Source organism: Chanodichthys erythropterus, chromosome 11 (assembly GCF_024489055.1).
Source record: "Chanodichthys erythropterus isolate Z2021 chromosome 11, ASM2448905v1, whole genome shotgun sequence".
NCBI classification, from domain to species: Eukaryota; Metazoa; Chordata; class Actinopteri; order Cypriniformes; family Xenocyprididae; genus Chanodichthys; species Chanodichthys erythropterus.
Window position 1 is genome coordinate 20,786,892 of NC_090231.1, and position 27,577 is coordinate 20,814,468.

Genomic DNA, 27,577 nt, shown 5'->3' on the forward strand with positions numbered 1-27,577 from the left:
GTAATTTTGGTAAATTTGGCTAACTTGTACAATTTATAATCTAAGGGAATATATTTTCACTAGATTTATATTACACCTGTGACATGTTCTGTTGTTTCTATAGGCTATGTGTAGGTTGCTATTTTTCATAACAAATGCTATGATAATGGAAAATGATATAGTTTGACTTCTTTTGGCACACTGAAGTAGAAAATTCTGTCAAACTGATACGCTTACATGTGCGTAAATAATATAAAACTGAGTTTACAGAGGTTACCGGGGAACCAGCTATATTTCTGCTGTTAAATTTTTATTCAGCCTGACTACTGTTTTTGTTTGTTTGTGAAACTCATGACTACATTTTTATAATGTTAATAATTAAAATTTTGTTACTAATGAACAATAACATAAAACACATTTACTGTCCTGTTTATGTTTTTTGTTTGTTGTTTTTTTTGAGGGGGGGGGGGGGGTCTGGGTAATAGTACACCACTTATTTTTTTAGGACTACACCACTGTATTTGACATGTGTAAATTAATGTGTTTGATTGTTTCCAGAGGACCTACATCAGCAGGCAGATCATTGCTACAGATGGAGGGAATCGGAGCAGTTCAGTCGAGCTGGCAGTCACCATCACTAATGTGAAGAACCAGCCTCCACAATGGGAGACAGACAAATACGAGGTCATCATACCTGAAAACACTGTCAGAGACACTCCAGTTGTGGTATGTACTTAACGTAATGCTGAACACTTATAATCTACTAGAGTTTTACAGATATGTTAATTATGTAGATGTATGCCTGCTTTTTACTTCAATTAATAACAGGATCAAAGTCATGGGTAAAAAGTTTTTCAGTATTTCAGTGATTTCACAGATATTTTTTTACAAAAAGATATTGATCTCAATAATGCTTAGTATAATGTGAATGCAGGACCAAAAGCAGGCAGCAAAACAAACATAAAGCTTCTACTAAGTGATTTATTACTTTGGCCTTTGAGGTACACCTGTGAGGCACTTCATTAATGACTATGTCTTTCATGTGTGCATTGAAGGAATGCTATGATGGATGTGGATAAGTTTTAATCCCACAATAAGGTTGTGGGTATTCCTTGGGGGGCTTGAGTTCCCAGACAATGTCAACTTTACTGTCATGTACTGGCGGTTACAACTGACAGTCTGTGCTTTCTGCTCGACCACACATAGTCTTCACACAGCCTGTCACAAAAAACACATCCACAAGTGCAGAGTCACACACTTACACACACTCACATAGTCCATTTAAACTAATGGTAAGATGCTCTAGGATCATCTAGTCCCCACTTAAACCAGTGTTTCTGTATCCCTGCCATGAATCATCTGATTCTCTGCTTCAAATTTTAAGGACACTGCTTCATTACATTCACTATTTAGGAAATCAGCCAATAACTGAGTCATTGGATAATTTATGGACTTTTTTTTTTTTTTGGTTACAATTACAAATGCACTGAAAGAATTTCCTTGAATATATTATTGCAATTAAGACCATCATTAAGGCAGATGAGCATTTTATGAAGAGCAGCTTAAATAAATAGGGTGAGGTGGAACAAAGGACAAAATAAATAAATAAATATAAAAATTGAGAACTGCTCTGCTCTGATTATGCTTTCTGTTCTCATTCTAGTTGATCTTGCATTTAAATGCTATTTGGGTAACACTTTACAATAAGGTCTCATTTGTTAAAGGGTTAGTTCAACCAAACATTATTTCATTAATTACTCACCCTCGTGTTGTTCCACACCCGTAAGACCTTCGTTCATCTTTGGAACACAGATGAAGATATTTTTTGATGAAATCTGAGAGCTGTCTGACAGCAATTTAACCACCACTTTCAAAGTCCAGAAAGGTATTAAAGAAATCATTAAAATAGTCGACATGACTACAGTGGTCCAACCTTAATTTTATGAAGCGACGAATAGAATACTTTGTGTGCACAAAAACAAAACAAAAATGATGACTTTATTCAACCGTATCTTCTCTTCTGTGTCATTCTCATACGCCGTTTACGTTCAGCGCTTCCAGGTTCTACATCAGAATGCCGACTCATTGGCTGAAGCTGTTCACATGAGCAGCACAACGCATTCGTGTGATGCTGACACAGGAGCAGAAGAGAAGATATTGTTGAATAAAGTCATTATTTTTGTTTTATTTTTGCTCACAAAAAGTATTCTCATCGTTTCATAAATTAAGGTTAAACCACTTCAGCCAGGTGGACTGTTTTAACAATGTTTTTAGTACCTTTCTGGACTTTGAAAGTGGTGGTTAAATTGCTGTGGATGAGTCAGACAGCTCTTGGATTTCATCAAAAATAAGGTCTTGCTTCATTTTTGGGTGAACTATCCCTTTAACATTAGTTAATGTATTACTGTAACTAACATGAACTAATGATGAGCAATACATTTGTTACATTATTTATTAATCTTTGTTAATGTTAGTTAATAAAAATCCAGTTTTTCATTGTTTGTTCAAGTTAATTCACACTTCACAGTTAACTTTTTAAATAATAGACAGAACATTATAGGTACTCTATAGTATAGTATTTTAAATATATGAATAGTAGGTGAAACAATAATATTGTTATTTAAAATAGCTATTTTTAAAAAATAATATTCAATTTTCATATATTTTAAAATTTTATTTTAAAATGTAAATAATTAAAATGTAATTTTCATTGTCATTAATTTATTATTATTATCGATCTTGAAAATGGTTGCACTGCTTAATATTTTTGGGGAAAGTGTGATTTTCTGTTTTTTTCTGGATTCTTTGATGAATACAAAGATCAAAAGAACAGCATTTATTTAAAAAAAAAAAATTGTAACAATGTAAGAGTCATTACTGTCACTTTTGATCAATTTAATGTATCATATTATTAATTCTTTCAAATCTTTCTGACCACAAACTTTTGAACGGTAGTGTATATATAAATATTTAAACCCACTTTCCTCTGTCAGACTATCAAGGCCACTTCTCCACTGGGTGATCCAAGGGTGACTTATAACTTGGAGGATGGACTGGTGCCAGAGAGCAACATGCCTGTTCGATTCTACCTAACCCCAAATCGTGAAGATGGCTCCGCCTCTATACTTGTTGCAGAGCCCCTAGATTATGAGACCACCCGCAACTTCATGCTTCGGGTTCGAGCTCAGAACGTGGCTCCTGTGCCCCTGGCAGCCTTCACTACTGTTCACATAAACATCACAGGTAAAGGTCATCTACAGTATATGAGAGGTTGTCATGAGAAACATATTATACTTATTAATGGCAGTGTATATGTGCAGTGTATTAGTATGTCAACCAAAATTAATAAACTGTAACACTTTACAATAAGGTTCATTAGTTAAACATTAGTTAATGTATTAACTAACATGAACTAACCATGAGCAATACATTTGTTACTGTATTTACTAATCTTTGTTAACGTTAGTTAATGAAAATACAGTTGTTCATAGTTTGTTCATGTTAGTTCACAGTGCATTAATTAATGTTAATAATATTTAAATAATGTATTAGTAAATGTTGAAATTTACAATAACAAAGATTAATAAATGCTGTATAAGTGCAGTTCATTATTAGTTCATGTTAACTACTGTAGTTAATTAGTGTTAACTAACGAACCTTATTGTAAAGTGTTACCGAAAAAACAATCCCCAGTGTCCCTATTATGCTATTACAAAGGTTCCTCATCTTGATTTGGAAGTTTCCTACAATAGGTTTACATGCATCTAAGGTTTAAAAATAATAATAATTTTCTCATTATATACATTGTAAATCACCACATTTCTCAGAGTCCAAATACATTTTGAACATTTGATCTGTGTCTCTAAACCCCTTCTTTCTGAGAGCCTACTATGCTCTGTTTGTTCAGATGACCCAGTATGTTGTGATTGGTCGACCGCTTACAGTTCGTGTTAGGAAATGCCCATTATGTAAATCTCAGCTCCGGAGGCTTCCTCAGGACTTGTATGTACAGTGATACGAACCATAATGATGGCGTAATTTTTACTGTATCAATTCAAGCCAGAGTGCCTTATTGACATGTTGAGAACACAAAATGCAGTGTTTAAGGCTGGGTCAAAGTAGACGTTGTTCACGGGCAGCCAATGAAGACCATAGTAACCATTTGTAACAGAAAGTGAGACTGGAATTGCTGACGATCAATTTCAGGCATTTCGGAATCTATTATTTCTTTTAGGTGACAATAACTTTATTTGTTGTGCACTTTGATCATTAAGGTTTTGCAGACCTTTTACATTCACAAGCAGCTATATTACACTCTGCATGAAAGGTATTTGAAAACGCAAAATAGGGACACTTTAAAGGGTTGGTTCATCCAAAAATTAAAATTCTGTCATTAATTACTCACCCTCATGTCATTCCACACCCGTAGGACCTTTGCTCATCTTCAGAACACAAATTAAGCAAAAACAATACGACAAATAACGACTTTATTCAACAATATCTTCTCTTCTGTGTCATTCTCATACACTGTTTACAATCAGCGCTTCCAGGTTCAACGTCAGAACGCCGGCTCAGTATTGGCCAACGTTGTTCACGTGAGCAGCACGACGCATTTGTGTGATACTGACGCAAGAGCCGGCCAGAGTCGGCATTCTGATGTAGAACCTGGAAACGCTGAACGTAAACAGCATATGAGAATGACACAGAAGAGAAGATATTGTTGAATAAAGTTGTTATTTTTGTTTTTGCTCACAAAATGTATTCTCGTCGCTTCATAAAATTAAGGTTGAACCACTGCAGTCACGTCAACTTTTTTAACAATGTCTTTAATACCTTTCTGGACCGTGAAAGTGTTTATTAAATTGCAGTCTTATATACTTCTCAGATTTCATCAAAAATATCTTAATTTGTGTTCCGAAGATGAACAGGTGTGGAATGACAGGAGGGTGAGTGATTAATGACAGAATTTTCATATTTGGGTGAACTAACCCTTTAATGTAAACTGATTTAGCTCAGTCCGATTATATAAACCACTGAATAGAAAGTTATTTCCATGGGAACCTTTGAACCAAGATCAGATTCAGTACCTTCTTCTGTATGCACAAGCAGTGCAGGAAGGACAACTATATGCATGGGGTTAGAAACTAATTAAAATAATGAACATGATATAGATATTACATAAACCAGAAACATCTCAACATGGATTTGATGTATCCATCAGAACCTAATGAAATACACAATGTTGAATATAATGAAATCCAAAGAGTAGTGTTTACATGAAATGCAGCTCTTAGCATGCTCAAAGATAATATTCAGAATACATGTGATGTAAGTGGATATTTTCACTGAATTGCAAAGTTTGAGTATAAACATTACATCTAGACAATTTGCAGTTTGGTTGAGCTGATTAAAATGAACAGTGAACTGTGCATGTAGTCATTGTGTGGCTGTTGGTTTCCAAGCTTGTTTACAAACCATTTATATTCTTAAAAGCAACTTTATTTCTTATCAAAGCAATTTACAAGGAAGTGCATTTATATCTACTCTTTAATCACATTTAAAATGACAGCTTTTAATCTAGCTCTTGTTTTAATTCCAGTTCCTTGTCCTTACACTTGTTAATTTCGTTTTATAATCCATTCACGCTCTTAAAGTCTGATTAGTGCAGAATGCGACACAACTCTTTAATAGCCTTTATTTCATCCCACATGTCTGTTCTCCTCTACTTAAGTATTCCTCTGTGTTCATCTCTTCCACTGCAGGAAGTCTCGCCACTTCCCCCTGTAATTTACAGAGTTTGCCCCGCAGTGTTAATCTAGCTCTCTCTTCATGGATGAACCCCTTGCTCTCCCCTAGTTATGACTGCTTCTTAATAATGATCTAGCTACAGTTACAGTACTTACAAGATATATGATAATGCATCTGGAGTCATTGGAGTAGGACACTTGCACCTGATCAGGATCATTTCAGCATAAGCCACAGACAAATAATTCTTCTGTTCTATTCCTTTTGACTTATTTACATCAGTGCTTCTTTCTCCATTTAAGAGTACGGTCAGTACAGTGTCTGAAAGAGAGAGAGAGATAAAGAGAGAGGCAGAGTGAAACGAGGGAGTGCTGGAGGGAGTAGGTTGTAATGGATTTGGCCTTCCTATTTAATTCATGGTTTACGGCTTTGGCTGATAGAAAATTAAAACCCCAAAGTGCATCAGATGGTGATTAGTGTCTGAAATCATTCAACCCATTAAAGATCTTACCCTAAATTCCAATGTCCTCATGTCCCTTCTAGTACTGAAAGAAGCACATTTTAGCAGAGTAGTCTTGGTATTAATTTCCTCTTGAACACACAGAATCCACTAATGTAATAAGGCTTAGATAAGACAAAATGTCAGAGTTTAGATAAGTCTGATTTGTTCTGATGGAAAGCCAGAGTTTTAATTTCCCTCAAGCTACCAAAGGATATGTCTGTGTATTCATAGTCAGATGACTGAATATCCGCATATAAGAGTCCAAACTGTTGTGTTAATGCTGGAAAACAAACAAGTATTATATGATGCTAAAATATTGATTCACATGAATGTCTTATTAACTATCTGTTCTTTGCAACCAAGGTCACATTATTCAGTTTCTTTGAATGACAGAGAGCCTGAGTTCATATCATTGTGCAACAGACCTACAGTAAAGTCATATGAAAGTCTTTCTTTATGCAATAACAACCAAAGAAAACTGATGAAAATTGTTGTACATCAATTGTCTGTCAAGTTTTATAAAAGGTATCCCACTAGGGTCCACCGATATGGAGCTGTTTTAATTATAATGTGACTGTGTGGCTGTCTGCTGTTCACAGATGTCAATGACAACGTTCCGTTTTTCACCTCCTCCATATACGAGGCATCTGTGACTGAAGGGGCGGAAATTGGGACTGTAGTTCTTCAGGTGTCAGCCAATGATCTTGACCTCGGGCTGAATGGGAAGGTATGAAATGGAGTTTTTCAATTGAATTAGCTATTCCCTGAGTGTGAATCTGTAAAGACACTGTACATATGACCTATATAAAGCATTAGGCTCACTATTGAAGAATCTGTGAAAATAAAATAAATAAAAAAACAAGCAAAAAAATCTGTGATACAGCCACGCTTTACCTTAGAATGAATAGAATAATCTATTCACTGTATTTCACTATGACCTCCAAAACTTGATTATTTATAGTGATAAAAACACTGACTACTGTTTCTCTGCAGTATATTTCAATGGGAAGGTGCCTTAGATGTATTTATTGTTTACATGAATAACATTCTGTACTGCATACATTCTGTTCAGAGATTTGTTTAAAAAAAAAAATATTTCTTAAATAGAATAGCAGTGATATTCATTCATGACATCCAGTCTGTCATTCTACATATCTTTCTGCACTATAAATTTTAAAAGTCTGATTTTAGTAAGGAAGTCTCTTATGTTCATCAAGGCTGCAGTTAATAAAAAAAAAAAAAAAGTAAAACAATAATATTCTAAGACATTATTGCAATTTTAAATAATCTTTTTTTTTGTTTAATATATGTTAAAATGTAGTTTATTCCTGTGATGGCAAAGCGGAATTTTCATCAGCCATTACTCCAGTCTTCAGTATCACAAGATCCTTCTAATATGATGACTTGGTGCTCAAGAACATTTTTTTTAATGTTGGAATGTTGAAACAGTGTTGAATAAAGTTGTGTTTGTTTGTTTGTTTGTTTGTTTGTTTGTTTGTTTGTTTGTTTTAGAATTCTTTGATGAATATAATGTTCAAAAGAAAAGCATTTACTTGAAATAGTAATAATAGCCTTAACTTATCACTCGCTTGATCAATTTAACATGTTCTTTCTGAATATAAGCTGTTTGTTTGTTTTATTTTATTTTTTTAAAAAGGTTGTGTGTTCTGTTGGCCGGTGAAATGTTCCTTTGTATGGTAGTTAGCATTTTTTCTTCCTTTCTTCCTTTGGCCATGTTCACACAGCAGCAGAATACGGTTGTCAGTCCTGTATTTGAGTGCTTAATATGGTTATGTTCACACGCAGTACGGTTATTTATGGGAGTGACAACCGCATTCTATAACTGAACTGAAACCTTTAAATTTTCAGGACTCACAACCGCATTCTATAACCGAACTCACACCTGTAAACTTTTAGGACTCACAACCGTATTCTCGGAATATTCGCGCTGTGTGAACGGAACCGCACTGGACAACTTGTCTGTCACGTCATACAGTGCGAGAGAGCCGCTCTTCTAAGGTGTTTTGTGTGTGGTTTCGCTTTCGGTAACTTACAGTGACAGAGATATGAGCTGTGTGTCATCTGAAGGTGTTCCAGTCACTGTTCTCCACCGGAGCGGCTCATGTCAGTTTTTCTGTTTCTTTTCAAATGCCGTGTCATGCGTGAGACGTCGCAAAGGACTTGACACGTGTGCACTGCAGCGGTTAAACACTCCGGCTAGCACATGTTTACATGCTGCTCTAGGTTAATTAAATTTTGATGGATGAACTCGTGGTTCAGTTAGTCTCTTGCTATGTGAAAAGTGATAATACTTTTCAGTTTTATGGATGTCACCATCTTTAATATTACAATGGTCACCTTTGTTATGGTTACTATTAAGAGAATACAGGCTTGACTCTCGCTGCACGTTTATACAGGCAGTGTTCCAAACGCTACTGTAAGTTGTTGTGTGAACGAGACATTTCGAGACTCACACCTGTTAAGTAAATGCGGTTGTCAGTCCCAAAAACTGACTATGTGAACGTAGCCTTTTAGAGGGGCCTCTCAACAGCCATCTGAATTGCAGATGCCATGTATCATTCTTATATACCATTCTAATCATAATCATTCTAATATATAATTTTAATCATAATATCATTCTTTTACTCTTACAACACCCTATCACACACACACAGCCCCTTTTGTGCCAGATGGGGTTTGTTGTATGTTTTATTAACCTGACCCCTGCAATCATTTTATAATGCCATTTATATTTAATTCAGCCTGTTATTTGTGCTTCTGGCTCTAATGTGGCCGGTAGGCCATCATTTAATACCCACATCATGCTGGTTTAGTGTGACCATTCAGAGCAGCTTGTCTGATAATTGTTGTTTGGGGCTTGTTAAAACAGCAGTTGGCACCTCTTCATCAATTCAACGGTTTTGGCTATCTAGATTAGCTTCATTATTCTTAACTTGAATGGCCCTGATTTCTGCTTTACCTGCTGGGAAGTTGCCATTGTGCGTTACAGGCATTACTGGCAGAACAAGCAACAGGAGGTATCAGCATTAGCTCAGAGCACGGGGTGATTAAGTTATGAGGAGAAAGCTAAATTGTTTATTTACATGGGATCAGATGAGGTGGAGTACACTTAAACACACATACACATAGGCATAAGCTGTGACGTACACGGGAAGACTGGTTTTAATTAATGGAATGTTACACTTTTTTTTGTGTGTGTGTGTGTGTGTGTGTGTGTGTGTGTGTGTGTGTGTGTGTGTGTGTGTGTGTGTGTGTGTGTCTCAGATTTCATACTCTCTACTGAATGACCGAAGTGGAGACTATCAGTATTTCCGCATTGATCCTGAGCTGGGCACCATCTATACGGAGGCTGTGTTTGACCGTGAGACCAAGGGATCCTACCTTTTGGAAGTGAAGTCAGTAGATGGTTGGGAATCAGCCAGGCCAGGGAAGCATGGACAGCCCAACTCAGGTACAGCGAGCCTAATGTAGCTAATATATTTATATATTTATATATCTCATATATAAAAATGTTTTTACTTATTAATATTATACATTATTATACATTATACAATGGTTAGTTCTTCTCCTTGAATCTCCTTTTCACCGTCTGGGTCACTTGTCTGTTCCAGACAGACAATTTGACTACCAGTCATTGAATCATTCATTGAACTGATTCTTTCAAAAACACTTTTCATGTGTGTTGCTCGTAGATGTCCAGTTGTGGTTGGTGGTGCATAAATACACAAAGTAACTGAAATCAGGGTCAGAAAGCAGCATAATTATTTAAAATGCCCCTAAAATTTGGTATATGGAGCAAAAAATGCCCCTGTATGAGTTCTTGTTTTTATATTTATAAAATATGGTATAGTTAAGTAATATCAATTTAAGTGCTGTTTGTCCCAAATGTCAGCAGGATTGCAAATGTGATATTGACACTATACCACAGTTCAATACACGTTAATATTAAATGACTTCAATTTCAGACACAATATTGTCACTGTTGTCTGTTTTTGCTCTATTCTGTAAGTTAAGTGTCAATTAATTTTTATTCCATCATTTCATATTTTTCTATTGAAATTTTTGTTTAAAAACAATCTCATAGCATTGTTTATTTCATACAATGTAAATCAGCAACATCTGAGCTGCATTAAACAGTATGTGTAAATACATCTAAATTTATTGATTAAATTTAAGAATTTGACATAAACTATGAATCATACTTATAATAAGCCCCTTGTATTCAGTTTTTACCTGTTCACATCCTTTATGAGGACGGCAACGCACTGAAGCATTCTTTGTTTAAATTTGTGGTAAATATGTCTCTCAACGGAACATTTAATTTCTTGCTGGAAATTGTCTGAAAAGTAAGTTAACTATTAACTTTATTGAAATGTTGTATAAAAGCAATGTGCAACATGATCTAATGGGTGTTCATGTGTACATGTCCATGTGTTCATTTCCATAGACACTGAAATGTACAATGTTGATGTATTGACAGCACTAAAATGTAAATTATTTACATATGAACAACTTTACAGACATACAAATGTGTATGAATCCTTAATAATAAATTTGTGGCATTAACATTTTGGTTCTATTGAATTCAGATCATATCGATGACATTATGTTTTCAAGTCGCATTTATTAAACAAAATTTACTAATGTACTACTATGAAATGATAACATTTCGCTCTGTACTGTGCGACTTCCGCTGCCAACTCGTTTCAAAGGATGGGACACAAAAGGCATTTTTCCAGTGTAGTCTTATGCTATGATTGACTATAGAACCATAAAATTCACAAAAAAAATGCAACATAAATTCACAAAAGTAATTAATTTTATTCATGCCAAACCTTTAGAATCCATACAGTTGTGAGGAACACCCTTATTCAGTGATCTTCATCAGCAGTGACTGACTTCAAATCCTGCACTTGTCATAAATGGTTATGGGTAGGTTTAGTGGTAGTGGGACTGTCAATCTCAAATTCTGACTGAATGTAGCCAGTGGGTTTGTGGGACTTCACAATACAGAGCTAAAGGGGATCTCAAGTTCAGGGGAATATTTCCATTAGCAGCATAAAATATTGCATTGCATAATCCTCCTTTAATATAGACAGCTTAACAGTTTGATTGGATTTCTTAGACCACAGGGCTAGCCAGAGTCTCACAGAAATGTATTTTTCATTCATTGTATGTATTATTAACAGCGTCTCCTTTTCCTTCTTTGCTTTGCCTAAATAACTCTGTAACACTTGAAGTCAGCTAGACAAATCATGTGTGCGACATTCTTGCTGGTTTAAATGTTGATGAAGGTGCCAAAGGGGAGGGGGAGACATCAGGAAGCTGCAGAGACCGTCTTAGAGAGAAAGGAGTCTGCTCCAGTACTCTCTATCCTCCTTTGCTGTCTGTCTGCTCACAGTTTGTCTTGCACTCCAAATAGGGGAAAGGGCATGAGCTCCAAGACACTTACAACTGTAGTGAGATACACAAATGTAGATTATCAAATTATCACTGTGGCAGTGTCAAATATGGCTGAGCATGTAGGAGACAGTGTGTTGATGAGCAGAGTCATATCTACACAGAAACACATGAATACTAATTGTACTAAGATTCTGTCAGAATATCCATGTGACAAGGAAAAACAGACACACACACAAACAAAAACACAAGTGATGTTTCAGCAGAAAGTTGTGCCTCTACATTTGTGAGGTGAAAACATGACCATGTCTTTATGGTGGAGCTCTGAACAACATGCCAATCTGTCACAGAGTGGCAGCTAAGCATATGTTGTGCTCTTTCTATACAACATAACATGTCAGAAAGAGAGCGGGATCAAGACTCGAATCAGACACTTAAGTGCCTCACAGCCCTGACTGAACTGAAGGTTTTGAAAAGGTCACTGGCTTCATGTTTGTTTGTTTGAGTTCTTCTGCGTGTTTCATTACAGTTGTATGCAAGGGGTAGTTCACCCAAAAATGAAAATTGTCCTTCCTTTCTTCCTTCTGTGGAACATAAAAGATGATATTTTGACATGGTTGTTGTTTTTTTGTTTGTTTGTCCATACACTATGACTGAACTGTTACCAGAAATGTTTGATGGCCAACATTCTTCAAAATATTTTCTTTTGTTTCATAGAAAAAATATAGTCATCCAGGTTCGGAACAACATGAGAGTGAGTAAATGATGACAGAATTTCGAAATCAAAAGTTCAAATCCGTATTTTGCAGATCCAATTCTCCCTTTTCCCATTTCATATGAGCTTGGAGTGGTGTTTATTTTAAATAAATATTGAAGAAAATTATTGAAAAGTGAAAATAAAGTGCTCGTAATTGAAAAATGTCTTCGCATTTGGCCAGCTGGCATATTCACAACACATGCAGCTGATATTGATACAATATTGATATGCTCAGAAATGTGTCTCCCTTCCTAGACTTTCAAGGACGTGTGTACTGATCAGCAGGTTCAGTATGTAGGGCCCTATGATTTCCGTGATGCAGAAAACATGGACGGAATCACGGAATCCATTCATAAAAATGGAATTTACTATATAACGTGGAATGTCACGGAATTTGTCAAATTTTTGATGAATGAATAAAAAGCAGGTCTGTACACTTAAATTAAATCGTGATAGTGTCTGTGAATATTAAACCGCTAAAAGACTATTTAAATATGAATCCTGCATGTTTGTGTGTCTCTGAAATGAATGGCACAGAAGCACGATTTCAGTTAACACACACACACTGAAGCACATTTAATGCTCACAGTGTTTTCAACGCCTCATGTAAAAAGTTGCAGACTGCAGCTTTAAGGAACAATCTCAGTTTTTCTTCTTCCATGTTTTAATTTTAACAGTAAAGCTCTGTTGTGCAGCACTTTGATTAAAAAAAAAGTTTAATTTCATGATTAAAAGATAAATTAATGTTATCCGTTCATTTGATTGCCAGAAAAATTTAAATACGAACTGAATTTCTGAAAAAAAAAATATATATATAAAAAATACATTTTTTTAATTAATAAATTTGTTGTTTTTAAGAATTCAATCAATTAGACATTCTTTTTTTATTATTAAAATTTTATTTAACCATTAAAATCAAGTCCATAAAACTTAAAATGGAAAAAAAATGGAATCCAGAAAAATTCAAACGGAAAAAACGGAATTTGGGAAAAAATAGGGCCCTAATTATGGTTAAATGCCCTGGTATACTTCATTGTCCATGTTCCGCTCCATCTTGTGCAGTCAATTGCGCAAGCCTTTCAAAGTATACTCCTTTGGCTGTGAGTGCAGAGAGACGCATACGGCACGTGCGCACTATCTAGAGGACTTTGTTTTCAAGCGCTCAAGTCACGTGCCCCACCCTCACAGACACAAAAATTGGGCTGCTCACAAACAGAGTGCATGGAAAATTATGTAACGCGGACAGTGCGTGGACAATCGCGGAACGTGTTCGGCCAAAGTATACTTTGGGCTTAAAGGGTTAGTTCACCCAAAAGGGAAAATTCTGTCATTAATTACTCACCCTCATGTTGTTTCACACCCATAAGACCTTCGTTCAACTTCATATTTTTGATCAAATCCGATGGCTCAGTGAGGCCTCCATAGCCAGCAAGATAATTAATACTTTCAAATGCCCAGAAAGCTACTAAAGACATATTTAAAATGGTTCATGTGACTAAAGTGGTTCAACCTTAATGTTATAAAGTGACTAGAATACTTTTTGTGTGCCAAAAAAACAAAATAACGACTTTATTCTACAATATCTAGTGATCAAGGACAAATCTTTTGTTTTGAATCAGTGGTTCAGAGCATGTATCAAACTGCCAAAGTAATTTTCACTTTTCCACTTTTGGGTGAACTAACCCTTTAAAAGTTAGGTGTAGGGGTGGCCTTTGGGGATAGGGACAAGCAATATCCCAATAAGGCATGTTTAGTACACTCAATATGTTATTATTCCATACTTTTTATATTGTACTACTACAATAAACTATGCTTAATGCAAAGAGCCTTCTGCCCTCTGCATTTTCATTTTTGGGTAAACTATCCCTATAACTGCTCTTATCTTCAGCAGCAGATTGTAATTGATGTGTCTTCTCATAATTATATCACATAGAGCTCAAATGGAGCAAGCATCACAAATTTCACTTGCCTGCATTCAGTAAACACAGAACCCCCAGGGTTCTTCACATCACCTCATGACTTCAGACATAATATAGAACACATTAAAGGAAGATGGAGAGATGAAGATGAACAGAAAATGAATGAGACAAACGACACCGGAACATGATGGAATTAGAAATGGCAGATATTTACAAACATGGGAGGGAGGAGAGAGAGAAAAATGTGAAACGAGGGAGGCAAACACTTGAATGTAAGAAAGATGACAAGTAAAGATAAGAGTGTCCAAACACAGATTGATAATCTTGTATGTGTTTTTTTTTTTTTTTCTCATCAGATACGGCGTATGTGCGTATTTTCATCAGCGACGTGAACGATAACAAGCCTGTGTTTGCGCAGTCTGTATATGAAGTCGACGTGGATGAGGATGCTGATGTAGGCTCCACCATCCTCACAGTCAGTGCTAATGATGAAGATGAAGGTAGGTGAAGATGAGGAGGGGCATTGGCTCATGTGTAGAATAATATGCTCATTTGTAGATGGAAGTGGGAAATATAGAACGTTGACTCGAAGTGAAACTTACTGTAGATTTGAGAACCTGTCATCACAGCTCAGGTGTGATCTTCAACACCTAATGGATACATTTTCTGCAAAGTATGAGACAGGGCCAGGCACAATTTCAGGACAGGAAATCTCAGTCACCTAGGCCATTATATGCACCATGGGGTGCCGCTGCTAATATTTGCCCGCAGTTTAATATTTAAGTAAGTTAACGAAGACAAAAAAGTAGCAATAGCCTATTTACAGATGAAACTGACCCGCACTTGAAGCTTGAACAGGTCAGTAAATTTGCTGCTTGTTTTTGGAGACTTTCTCTGCTCCACCTGACTGCTTTCTCCATCTTCGAGTCCCTCGCATTGAGGTGCAGAGCAGACGTGAACTGAATTGTTGCTAGTGGAGACTTACAGATTCGTGATTTATTATCGATTTATTATCAAATGCCGAATTCTGAAATGATCACTTTGGTATAATGGGCAGGCAATAATATAAAATAATAATAATAATATAATAATTCTCCCAATGCTCCCAATGGCCTGGTGTGAGGGAAATGTTTAATAAAAATGTCTAATTTTCCTCATAATTTAAAAATAAAAACAAGCAAACAAACATAATTAATTATGAGGAAAATGTTATATTTTTATTATATTATTATATACTTAATTTCAGAAAAAAAGTTAATTCAAAAGATTAAAAAAAAAGATTTGGAAGATCGAATGAAAAAGCAAATATTCTTTTTTAATATTTACAGTGTTTCTGCAGTTGGACTACATTATTGCATACTAAACCTCTTACAGGGTTTGGCTAGTACACGGTGACATTAATGAAACACAGTTAGAACATGTTCCCATGAGCTCGAGTTTGTCTCCAGGCTGTTGCTCTCAATATTCTTCTGCTTTGTGAAATAACATCTGTACCACTCATGAATGAGAGACAGAGACAATTGGTTCCTCATCAGTATACCCTGAGAACATAACAAATGCTGCTCCCAAGATAACCAGCCTCATGCGTTGCAGTGCAAAAGCCTAGGATAATATTTTTGTTTTATCACACACTCCAGAAACACGCACAAAGAGGATAGTCTACATAACTCATCAGCCAGCCTGTCTTGGTATACAGACGCACTACTGAAGCGCGTAATTCCCTGTGGTCCAGTTGAATCCACGTTGCACTCCTTGGTATGGATTTGATGCAGGGGAGAGGAAGGAAATTCTTGTATCAGTCATTCATCATAATACAGCCTGGAGTGGCTGGACATGAAGCTTTACCCTGATGAATAGATTTCAACCTTCACTGCAGCTCTGACTTAACCCTCGCAGCCACTGGAGCAGAGCCACGGGAAACTGGCGAGCCGTCGGAGTACATCTGCGCTTTCATAAGGAAGCCATGCTTGATTCTGTGCATTAGAAAAACGCAAATAAGCCAGATATTCCCTAATGCAATTTTGTAGAGGTACCCAAGGCAACACGAGATGGAGGAGATGAAATGGCGATAAGGCTCTTAATGTGTCTTTCCCTATTCATTAACCTCGTACCAGCAGGGATATCCAAACACACTGCAAGCAGATCTGAAGGATTGTTAAGCAAAAGTGTTTTTGCACTGTTTGCTTAGCTGGGTTATTTGTTTAGATGAAGTCTCTTTGCATTTATTTCCTTCATCAGAGAGATGAGCTTTGAGTGCTAAATACAAAATAACAGCAAAGGAGTAATAAAGAATTTAATAAAATAGCGTGCTCAAAACACAGCACAGGCATTGCATCTTTCACTGTTTAATTAACAGAGCTCCACAGGGGATCCAAACATTTATTATTTCTTCCCTTTTAAGGTGGTTTTGACTTTGTGCTCCATTCTCCTCCATTCATTCACATGTGAATGAAACCTGCCAAAGTTCAGGTTTAGTGAACTCTGACCTGAAAATTCAGTTAGCACAAAGACATTTGAGCAATAGAGAGTTTAAGCATTAAAGATTGCCTGGATTCAAATATGTGTTTGTGTATGTGTGTTTCACAGAAGCAAGTCAAACAGGTTTGGAATGACATGAAAGTTTGGGAAGACCACATATTTATTACTCTTTCGCCAGCTCTTCTGTTTAATAAAACTAAGCTGTCAATGATTTTATTTTTTTAGAATTAAAATAAATTAAATCTGAGTTACATGCAAAAAAGGGCAGAATGAGGACAATTGACAGAAATAAAAAGGTTTCAGCTATATGCGGCTGGTTTTGTGAGCTTTAAGTCTTGAACACCATGTTTTCTTTTGAGTTTGAGAATTAGGTTTTTCAAAAAAAAAGAAAAAGAAAGCCCAGCTTGAGCTGAATGGACCTTTGACTGAATGTCTGGCAAGAGCTACAAAGAAGTACAAAGCAAGGTTTTCAGAAATAAGTGGATGTTTTCATCAACCATTGTTAAAAAATGTTTAGAGAAATAAGAGAATGTTTCATTGTAGACATATCTTCACTTAATTTAAGGTTTATTGGTGTGTGCTTCCATGGTGGCAAGTTTCCAAGGCTACTCTTGACAATAATCTCTAAAGGCCATTGAAGCAATTTTTCTGTTCACCATCTGCAAAAAGCTTGTAATCCTATTTTAAACAGGTAATGTTTTTCTTACAAACTATTTTTACAGTTTTAGAAGTTTCTGTCTTTCAGCCTTTGGTTCTGTAGCCTTAACACCAGTGTCAGTGTAGATCTTTAATTTGTACCTCTTAAGAATTAATTCAGGCCAGACGAGGTAGTTTTCTCTTTTTCATTAACTGCTCTTCTTCTTCAGGTGCCAATGCCAAGTTGCGCTACCAGATTACATCAGGTAATGTGGGAGGTGTTTTTGACTTGGAGCCTGAGGTGGGAACCATCTTCATCGCCCAGCCACTGGATTACGAACAGAACAAGCTCTATAAGTTGCACGTCTTGGCCTCTGATGGGAAGTGGGAAGATTACGCTACTGTAATAGTCACCGTCGTGAATAAGAACGATGAGGCACCTGTGTTCTCTGTGAACGAATACTATGGCAGTGTGACAGAGGAGCTGGACGGTTCTCCTGTCTTTGTGCTGCAGGTAGTGTCTCTGTTTGATATATCAGCATACTACATTTTCAGACCATATATTTGTTATTTCAAAATAGCCACTTTTTTTTTGGTTCATATTCATTAATTTAAAAAAAAATAAACAAATGTTAGAGCTCCTCTAGATGTAACAAAAACAGGTCATAGACGTGTGAATTACTGCATTCTTCTATTGATAAATGAATACAACAACAATTAATGTAAATTGGCCAGACACTCATTCATGTTACCTTGCCAGGTTATTTTGTGTTTCATGATTATAGTGAAAACTATGATTGATTTGTTCTTTTGAATTAATTTTAATAAAGTCTCCTGAGGTTCATTCATTATTAATAAAGTCCAAAAAAGTTAATTATTAGAAGATTCAATTGTAGCTAGTCACATCACTCTTTTTGCCCAAAGATGTGAGAGGCTCATTTTTTTTATCAGAATGTTTAATCTTTTTATACAAATGTTGTTGAGGTTGTCTTATTTCATATCTTTTTTTTTTTTTTTTTTTTTTTTAGTCAAGAAAGAATTTAGATTGTTTTATTATTATTATTATTATTATTATTATTTGTATTATTCTGAGTTGTTTGGAATTTCTCAATGAATTACCACTCCTAAATTGCCATGTTTACAAAACAATAGATGGATGGATGGAGGGATGGATGGAGAGATGGACGATAGATACATAGATAGTTGTATATAAAACTTATGCTAGAGTTTGCAGAATGAAACTGTATATTCTCTTTGATGTTGTAGGTAACAGCCTCCGACCCAGATAAAGATGCTGACCAGGAGGCATTGAGATATTCCCTTCATGGCCAAGGTGCTGAGAGTGAGTTCATCATTGATGAGGTGACAGGGAAGATTTATGCCCAGAGAACATTAGACCGTGAGGCCCGGGCAGTGTGGCGTTTCGTGGTACTGGCCACGGATGAGGGTGGCGAGGGACTAACAGGATTCACCGATGTCATTATCAACGTGTGGGACATAAACGACAATGCTCCTATTTTTGCTTGTGCCCCAGACAGTTGCCATGGCGATGTGGCTGAGAACTCCCCACTTGGCACTTCTGTCATGGAGATGACAGCCACAGATCTGGATGATGCGGCTGTCGGACAAAACGCAGTGTTGGCCTATAGGATTGTGGGTAACACTGCCCTTAATGGTGCTAACAGCGGAGCAGATGTGTTCAGCATCAATCCCGCTACTGGAACTGTTTCTGTGGCAATGTCTGGCCTGGACAGGGAGCAGACTGACTCGTATGTCTTGGTGGTGGAAGCACGAGATGGCGGAGGTATGATAGGAACAGCCACTGCCACTATACACGTGACAGATGTTAATGACCACGTACCACGTTTCCTGGATCGCTCATGCTCTGTTCGCATCCCTGAAAGCAGTGAGCCCAACACAGCGGTCATAGAGCTGGCTGCAGAAGATGCGGATGCTGGAGAGAATGGCCAGCTGACCTTCAGCGTGGTGGCCGGAGATCCCGAACAGAAGTTTTACATGGTCAGTCATCGACAGGAGCAGCGCGGGACCCTTCGTTTAAAAAAGCGTCTGGATTACGAAAGACCAGGTGAGCAACACTTCAACCTCACCATCAAAGTGGAGGATATGCAGTACTCCAGCCTGCTGCACTGCACTCTAGAGGTCGAAGACTGCAACGACCATGTGCCAGTTTTCATTCCTCACTTTCTACAGCTTCCTGCTATACGAGAGGATGTCACTCCAGGAACTATTGTCGCAAATGTGGCTGCTAGCGATTTGGACTCAGGGCTGAATCGCGAGATCACTTATAGCATTGCTTCGGAGTCTGATCCGTACCATCTGTTTTCTGTTGACCAGACGGGACTGGTTACTGTGGCTAGCGAGCTGGACCGGGAAACGGCCGCACAGCATCACTTGGTTATACTTGCAACAGATCATGGCACGCCACCTTTGACTGGCACCGCAACTATCCAGATGGCTCTGCTGGATGTCAACGACAACGGCCCTGAGTTTGAGGCTGCGTATGCACCGGTTGTGTGGGAGAATGTTGTAGGCCCACAGGTCGTGCAGCTCAACCAGAGCTCCACGTTACTGATAGCTGTGGACCGAGATTCACAGGAGAATGGCTCACCCTTCTCTTTCTCTGTGCCTCTGGAATATCATTACAGCAATGATTTCCACCTGCAGGATAATGGTAATGACACGGCCACCATCACCGCTCTGAGAGCTTTCGACAGAGAGAGACAGAAAGAGTTTCTACTACCCGTCATCATGACTGACAGCGGCAATCCACCAAAGACCGTCACAAACACCCTCACTATTACCATTGGCGATGAGAATGACCACGCCCACACAGCTGGACAGAAGAAAGTGTTCATCAACAGTCACAGAGGTAATGGCTCCAACATTATAAATACAAAGTTCTGTCATAAAACTCTAGATGGTTCAGGCTGATAGGTCCTTAACTCAATCTGCTTGCAATCACATTATTCTACATAGGACACAGCTGATTGGTTCCTGCTGTATCAGTAGCCAATGCTACTACCTGTAAATACTTGGTCAGCGTTTGCTTTAGCAGTTGCAGTGTGCTTTCAGAAACCCTCCACCTCCCCCAGCTCTACCTGTATAGATCTGCTATGGGTAATTCATGTATGCTATATTGGACAGCAGCAGCATGTCTTACTTGCTCACAGCAGAATGTCGTGTATGTATTTGCAGTAGTAAGTCCAGAAATAATCAGCAGCCGCAGCAGCAATAACAGCAGCAGCAGATATATTCGGCCAAGACCAAACATATCAACATTGTCATATCCATTACCATGCTAAACACTTTAAGGTTTGTCATGACAGAAATATGTAATAGCAGATAAAAGAGTCGTTAATGTTTAAATTATATATTTTATTACAGTTTTTTTTTTTTTTACCATTTTCTCAATACTTGGGTCACGTTTTCAAAACTCTTCACACAGTGAGCACAACAGGAGTCTATGTGGGCTAAACTATGTATCATTCATCATCCAATGCACAAAATGCATTAAATGATGAATAATTAATGAATGAATTAATGAATGATTAATTAATTAATTATTTTCTCACATAGACACAATCAGCACTAAAACTCTGTACCTATAGGCCAGTTTGCAATTTTACAACTGTTAAACTTAAGTTCAGATGGTAACACTTTAATATAGGGAACACATAAAACTATTAACTACAACTTTTCCCTCAATAAACTCCTAATTTACTGCTTATTAATAGTTAGTAAGGTAGTTGCTAAGTTTAGGTATTGGGTAAGATTAAGAATGGAGAATAAGGCATTAATATGTGCTTTACAACTAACTAATAACTAGCCAATATTCTATTAATATGCATGCTAATAAATGTAAGGACTTTGCCTATTTATTTGCTCAATTTAATTGTTACAGGGAATAAGAATTGAATCAACTGTAAATGATTCACTGTAAATGATTCAGAATTGATATTTAACACTTCATCAATTATTTGTCCAGCGAAAATTGAGGTTAGCGTATTTGACCAATTCTGCATAAAATATTATTCTGCGGCCAACAGTAACAATATTTTATTATGATTATTATAATTATTATATTATTATAAGCAAGAGGTAACTTGATCTTTTAAGTTTAAGGCAGTCATTTGACACACAACACAAGAAACTCGTATATATGAAAATCAAAACAAGGTTTATTGACTATAGTTTTTTCAACTCCGACTTCGACAACGACTTCAAGCACTAGCTTGTTCGGACAGCATAGTTTTAAAGGGGCAAGTTGGCTCCATCCTTCAGATGCGATCCTCCAATGAGATGTTGCTACGGAGATTCGTCTATTGTCTATTGATCACATCGCGTGATGTCTGCAGAACATTCTCCTGTTTTATTAACAACTTTATAACATTTCTTAATATTTTCCTGATACTGAATTTCAATGTTTCATTCATACAGAATTACAGAGAATTATAAATTCTGCATTTAGAACTCAAACATGACACACTTCTTACACACATATTACTAGACTGACTTAATTAAAACAATGATTACAAGAGAAAGAAACTGCATACGGGAATACACACATATAATGCATTGAATCCAACTAGTAGGTAATCACATCATAGCAAGTATTATTCTGGATAAAGTTAATACTTAAAAGGTGCCCTAGATTGTTTTTTATAAGATGTAATATAAGTCCTAGATGTCCCCTGAATGTGTCTGTGAAGTTTCAGCTCAAAATACCCCATAGATTTTTTTTTTTATTATTTTTTTTAACTGCCTATTTTGGGGCATCATTAACTATGCACTGATTTTTTTCAGCATGGCCCCTTTAAGAGATGCGTTCCCTCTGCCCCACGAGCTCTCGAACTATAATAAAGTGCATAAACAAAGTTTACACAGCTAATAAAACCCTCAAATGGATCTTTACAAGATGTTCGTCATGCATGCTGTATGCATGCTTCGAATTATGTGGGTAAAGTATTTATTTAGATGGTTACGTTTGATTCTGTGTGAGTTTGAGGCTATACTCTGTGGCTAACGTCTAATTCTACACTGTTGGAGAGATTTATAAAGAATGAAGTTGTGTTTATGAATTATACAGACTGCACATGTTTAAAAATGAAAATAGCAACGACTCTAGTCTCCGTGAATACAGTAAGAAACGATGGTAACTTTAACCACATTTAACAGTATTAAATGTGGTTATTTATATATATATTACAATTATTTACAATACCTGTTTTCCCTTTTAATATATATTAAAATCTGATTTATTCCTGTGATTCAAATCTGAATATTTCAGCAGTCATTACTCCAGTCTTCAGTGTCACATGACATGATCCTTCATAAATCATTCTATTATACTGATTTGGGCTAAAAAAAAAACTATATTATTATTATTACAGTTATGCTGCTTACCTGTAGAAACTGATAAATTTCTTTCAGGAGTCTTTGATGATGACTAAGTGTGTGCACCTCAATTATCTTGTGCACACACAAGAAAAGGGAGCACCAAAATGTTTAACCTCAAAGTCAGTTTCCTGAAAACAAGCACTTTACAGTAGACTGTTTGACTACCAACTGGGTGAGAAGGTTAAAGCTTCAGTATGCTCATCTCTTACTCCTTCAGGCTCTTTTGACTGAAATAGGGGGCTGTCTTGTGGCTTCCATTAACGAATAATAAACAAACAAACATGTTTACATTTTTCTATCACTAACATGTTAAAAATTGTGAAAAATACAGGTCGAACACCTTTTCAGAAAATTGCTCAATTTGATCCAGTCCGGTCAGTACTGGTGTCAGTAGGCAGTCCCCATGATGTTGTGTGACTTTGCATGCTTGGCTATTCAAAATATACATTTTTTCCTGTCAAACTTGTTGCTGTGATACATTTCATAGTGTAAGCTGCTGTATGCAATGCTGACCCATATTTTGTGAAGGAAAAAAATACACAAGCTTTGAACAAGTGTTGTTGTTTAGCCACAGTACATCTCTGGAGTCAAAGTTGTTTTCAAAAGAATCATCTTTTAACCTGCACTGAAAAAATAAAGGTGTAGAAACTATTTTCACTCAGTAAATTAAACAAACAATTACAAAAAACAAATAATACATTAAACAAAATTCATATATATTCTTTGCTATATGTACTTCAGGGAAAAAAAAAAAAATTACAGTGTTTTACTTAATAAAATAATTCAATCCAGCTCAGTTACTTTTAAAAGTATGGTGTTATTGAAAAATAATGCACACCCGAGGTGGTAATGCGGCCATGATGTGATTGTGAAATGTGCATTATTTTTCAGTAACTGAACGGATCATTCTCAGTCTTTACATATACTAATTATTAGGGGTGTAAATCGGACAGTTCATCATGATTCGATACAATATCGATTCTCATAGCCAGCGATTCAATATTTTCTGATACCTCAAAAAGTTCTGTGATACGATTATGATACGATTCGATCAATATTTCGATATTTTGAGTCTATTTTACACAACCAGTTAAATTTTTATTAACTCACAACTGCAACCAAAATATATAACAAACATTTATTTCAAAATTTCACATCCTGAACCCTGATTGGGACATCCACAAATAAAAAATTCACACAGTAATATAATGACAGCTTATGGCATGACAACAGTCAAGAAAGTATTTTAGTTCTGTGCTAAAATGTGTAATGTCAAAAAATGACATGGTTTTTAATGAAGCAACAACATATTATAGGTAGGACAGAACAAGACAGGCTATTAATATTCTTTCATTGTGCAAATGTATTATAAAGGCTCTAATACAGAGCGGCACAAAGCACTTGCGCGCATCCCGTGTGCAGAATGATGCGCTTGAAGAGAGTCACAGCGCGTGGCGCTCCTATGCGGCAGTTTATTGACCATATTCTTTCAGTGACAGCTCCATCAAGTTCTGAAAGGTAGTTTAAATGAGAATGCACGCGTTGGTGATAATGCATAGACTGATATTGTGTGAAAATGTGGAGAGTGTTAAAACAAAGGTGCCTCTATAATTAGCCCACAGGTATAGATTTTTTTTATGCATTGCATTGATGCATCGGATCGTTAGACATTAGATTGATGTATCGATCTATATCGATGTATTGTTACACCCCTACTAATTATTCTGCTAAAAGCATATTGACCACACCTCAGGACATTTTTTATTTTTTGTATTTCAAGACATTTGGGGTTTGTCCTTAAAACATTGTGTGTAGAACTAATGTCTTATGCATCACATCCCAAGCCTCCGTTGATAATTCCAAAATGTTATTTTAGAGCTAGTAATGGAGACTTGAGCCAATTATATGCTATGAGAAAAAAAAAAAAGGGAAAAAAAAGAAAGAGAGAGAAAGAGATTAAGCATGTGAGTCTGTGCCTCTCTTAACAGTGGTTGGAAGCTACATCTTTTCTAATTGTCTGCTAAAGTTTAACTGCTTCAAAAAGCAGCGATTGAGAAATGTCACAGCTTTTTTTGGGAAAAAGTCAATTATGGGGCAGCTCTCTGTATGTGTGCATGTTTCCATCTGTGTGCAGGTGTGTGTCTGTACAGTATCTGTGTGCATGCAGATAGATTTTTATCATGTCGTTTGTCATACTTATATGCTTGGTCAGTGTCTTTTTGAGTTTTGGTCCATTTGTTATTTCTAGGTTGTAGAGACCTTTTTGAAATAACTGAAATAAATTGTCAAAGTGACATGGAATGCGGTCAACAGACTTGGGCTTTTGGAAAATAATTGAACCTTGGAACACTTGTCAATGCAATCAGAATCAAGCGCTCAACAGTCCCGTGTGTGTGTGTGTGTGTGTGTGTGTGTGTGTGTGTGTGTGTGTGTGTGTGTGTGTGTGTGTGTGTGTGTGTGTGTGTGTGTGTGTGTGTGTGTGTGTGTGTGTGTGTGTGTGTGTGTGTGTGTGTGTGTGTGTGTGTGTGTGCTTTTGTTTATATTACATTGTGGGGGCTACAATGTCCCCACGATGTAATATAAACCTGAGTTCACCTACATCGTGGGGACCAGCCACCGGTCCCCACAATGGAAATTGATTAATAAAAATACTGAATGATGTTTTGTGATAAAATAAAGGAGTGCAGTTTCCTGTGATGGTTAGGTTTAGGGTTAGGGGTAGGGTAGGGGGATAGAAAGTACGGTTTGTACAGTATAAAATGCATTGTGGCCTATGGAAAGTCCCCACAATTCACAAAAACAAACGTGTGTGTGTGTGTGCGCGCGTGTGCGTGTGTTTGCCCATGCAATGTTTTGATACTCTGCCTTTTTTAATGACAGGGAGAATGCCAACCAGCGTGCTGGGGAAGGTTTACTCACCAGATCCAGATGACTGGGATAACAAGACATATGCCTTCGAGGGACATGTTCCTAGGTGAGACCTTTTTCCCCCACTTTTCTTCTCTGCTCCACTTTCTCCTTTTCTTTTCTGTCCACATTATTACATCATCCCTTCCACCTTGTTAACATGTTTATACACATCTCCCAGCACCTTCCTCTCACATATTTTTTTCCTGCACTCTTTGTGTTATTTAAAGGGGTCAAGGGATCTCTGAGCACCATGTCTAACCCTTGTTTCTCACATCCCAGCATCTCTTTTCCTCTCATGCTCCTCTCTATTGATGTTGTGCACTATACTGGAGAGGCGTATACAATGATTAGTTGATCCTGACAGGGCCAGCCTTGAGATGTTATGAGCACGCAGGAGCCTGAACTCGTTCTCTCTCAGAATCTTCAGTATATGCAACATAATGTGAGAACACACATGTCTTTGAGAAAGAGAGAAAAAAAGGAGAGAATACAGATCAAAACTCCATTAGGAAAGATGTGAACAAAAATGAATTATTTAATTGAAGCTTAATGTGTTAGTCTTGTAACTGAAATTTTTGTGCTTCCATGCTCCCTATAGATTTTCTTTGCATGTGTACATTTAGCAAGTGTAAGTATTTGTTTATGTGAATTGGGTCCGAAGTGGATTTATAAATTGCGCTGTTCAATTATACAAAGTTGTTGAGTTCAGATTGGTTTATTTTGAGGTCAGCGAAATCTATATTTCAGTGCAATTCATCTGCCGTTCACAATTCGTTCAAATCTTTTTTTCATTCTCTGTTTTTTCCATTCCATATCCCAGAATTATCTCTCAGCTTTTACTCTACCCATTTATTGAAATGCATTCACTCTAGTCACAATTCAAATGATAATATGTTGTGTTTGTTGGTCTGTTCATTTTATACATTGGCTTTTTTTATTGTTTTTATATTGACTGTTTGGTTCTTCTATGAAAATATATTAGAGTTATATATTTTGTATAAAAAAGAGCAGTAACAAATATATATTGCAGATAAAATAAAAGATAAAGGTATCCAATCAGACAATCAATATTTGAATCCTGTTATTTTTTTCCTTCCTGCAGTTATTTCATCCTGAACAAGCGCACAGGGTTTCTGATCATAAAGGAGAACGCCCCTCCTGGGAGTTATGACTTTCAGGTGCGAGTGTCAGATGGGGTGTGGCCAGATGCCGTCTCTAGCGTGAAGGTGAATGTGAGAGAGCTACGGGACGATACCATCTACAACTCAGCCTCTCTGAGATTAGCAGGTACAGGTGATATTTAGATATAGTGACATCATTGTCATAGTGCTTCTAGACTTTGAAAAGAGATTCCAACTGATCATTAATCAGTGCTAACTTTTACACTTCTTGAAATATGTGTAGGGCCCCATTTTAATGATCTAAGCACATGGTCTGAAGCACATGGCGCTTAGGGCGTGTCCGAATCCACTTTTGCTAGTTTAACGACAGAAAAAATGGTCAGCGCACCAGGCACATTGTCCAAAAGGGTTGTACCTAGTCTCTTAATGAGTAATGGGTGTGTTTTGGGCATAACATGCAATAAACCAATTAGAGTCTCATCACTCTTGCACCATGGTGGATTGCTATTTACATGGTAGAATAAAGACACCCTCAACCAGACAAGTCAGTTTAAATACATATGTGTATTGTCACGATTGGTCAAATAATTAGCCAATTTAATTCTTCATTACTGCAAATAGGTAATTCTAATACATGCAATGACTATCCATTATGACAAGTAGGCATTTTTATCTTTATAAACACTATTAT

The 27,577-nt window shown here is 36.8% G+C and overlaps 1 protein-coding gene across 1 annotated transcript in view; it reads left to right on the plus strand.

Moving 5' to 3' along the window:
* Positions 1 to 27,577, plus strand: part of si:ch211-186j3.6 (neural-cadherin) — a 330,066-nt gene that overhangs the window by 199,109 nt on the left and 103,380 nt on the right. Inside the window, exons 12-20 of the mRNA XM_067400604.1 lie at positions 538 to 705; positions 2,973 to 3,222; positions 6,826 to 6,953; positions 9,512 to 9,698; positions 14,680 to 14,823; positions 17,668 to 17,951; positions 18,704 to 20,327; positions 25,736 to 25,829; positions 26,868 to 27,052. Of these exons, the coding sequence (XP_067256705.1) occupies positions 538 to 705; positions 2,973 to 3,222; positions 6,826 to 6,953; positions 9,512 to 9,698; positions 14,680 to 14,823; positions 17,668 to 17,951; positions 18,704 to 20,327; positions 25,736 to 25,829; positions 26,868 to 27,052 (3,064 nt within the window). The remainder of the gene's footprint in view (positions 1 to 537; positions 706 to 2,972; positions 3,223 to 6,825; positions 6,954 to 9,511; positions 9,699 to 14,679; positions 14,824 to 17,667; positions 17,952 to 18,703; positions 20,328 to 25,735; positions 25,830 to 26,867; positions 27,053 to 27,577) is intronic.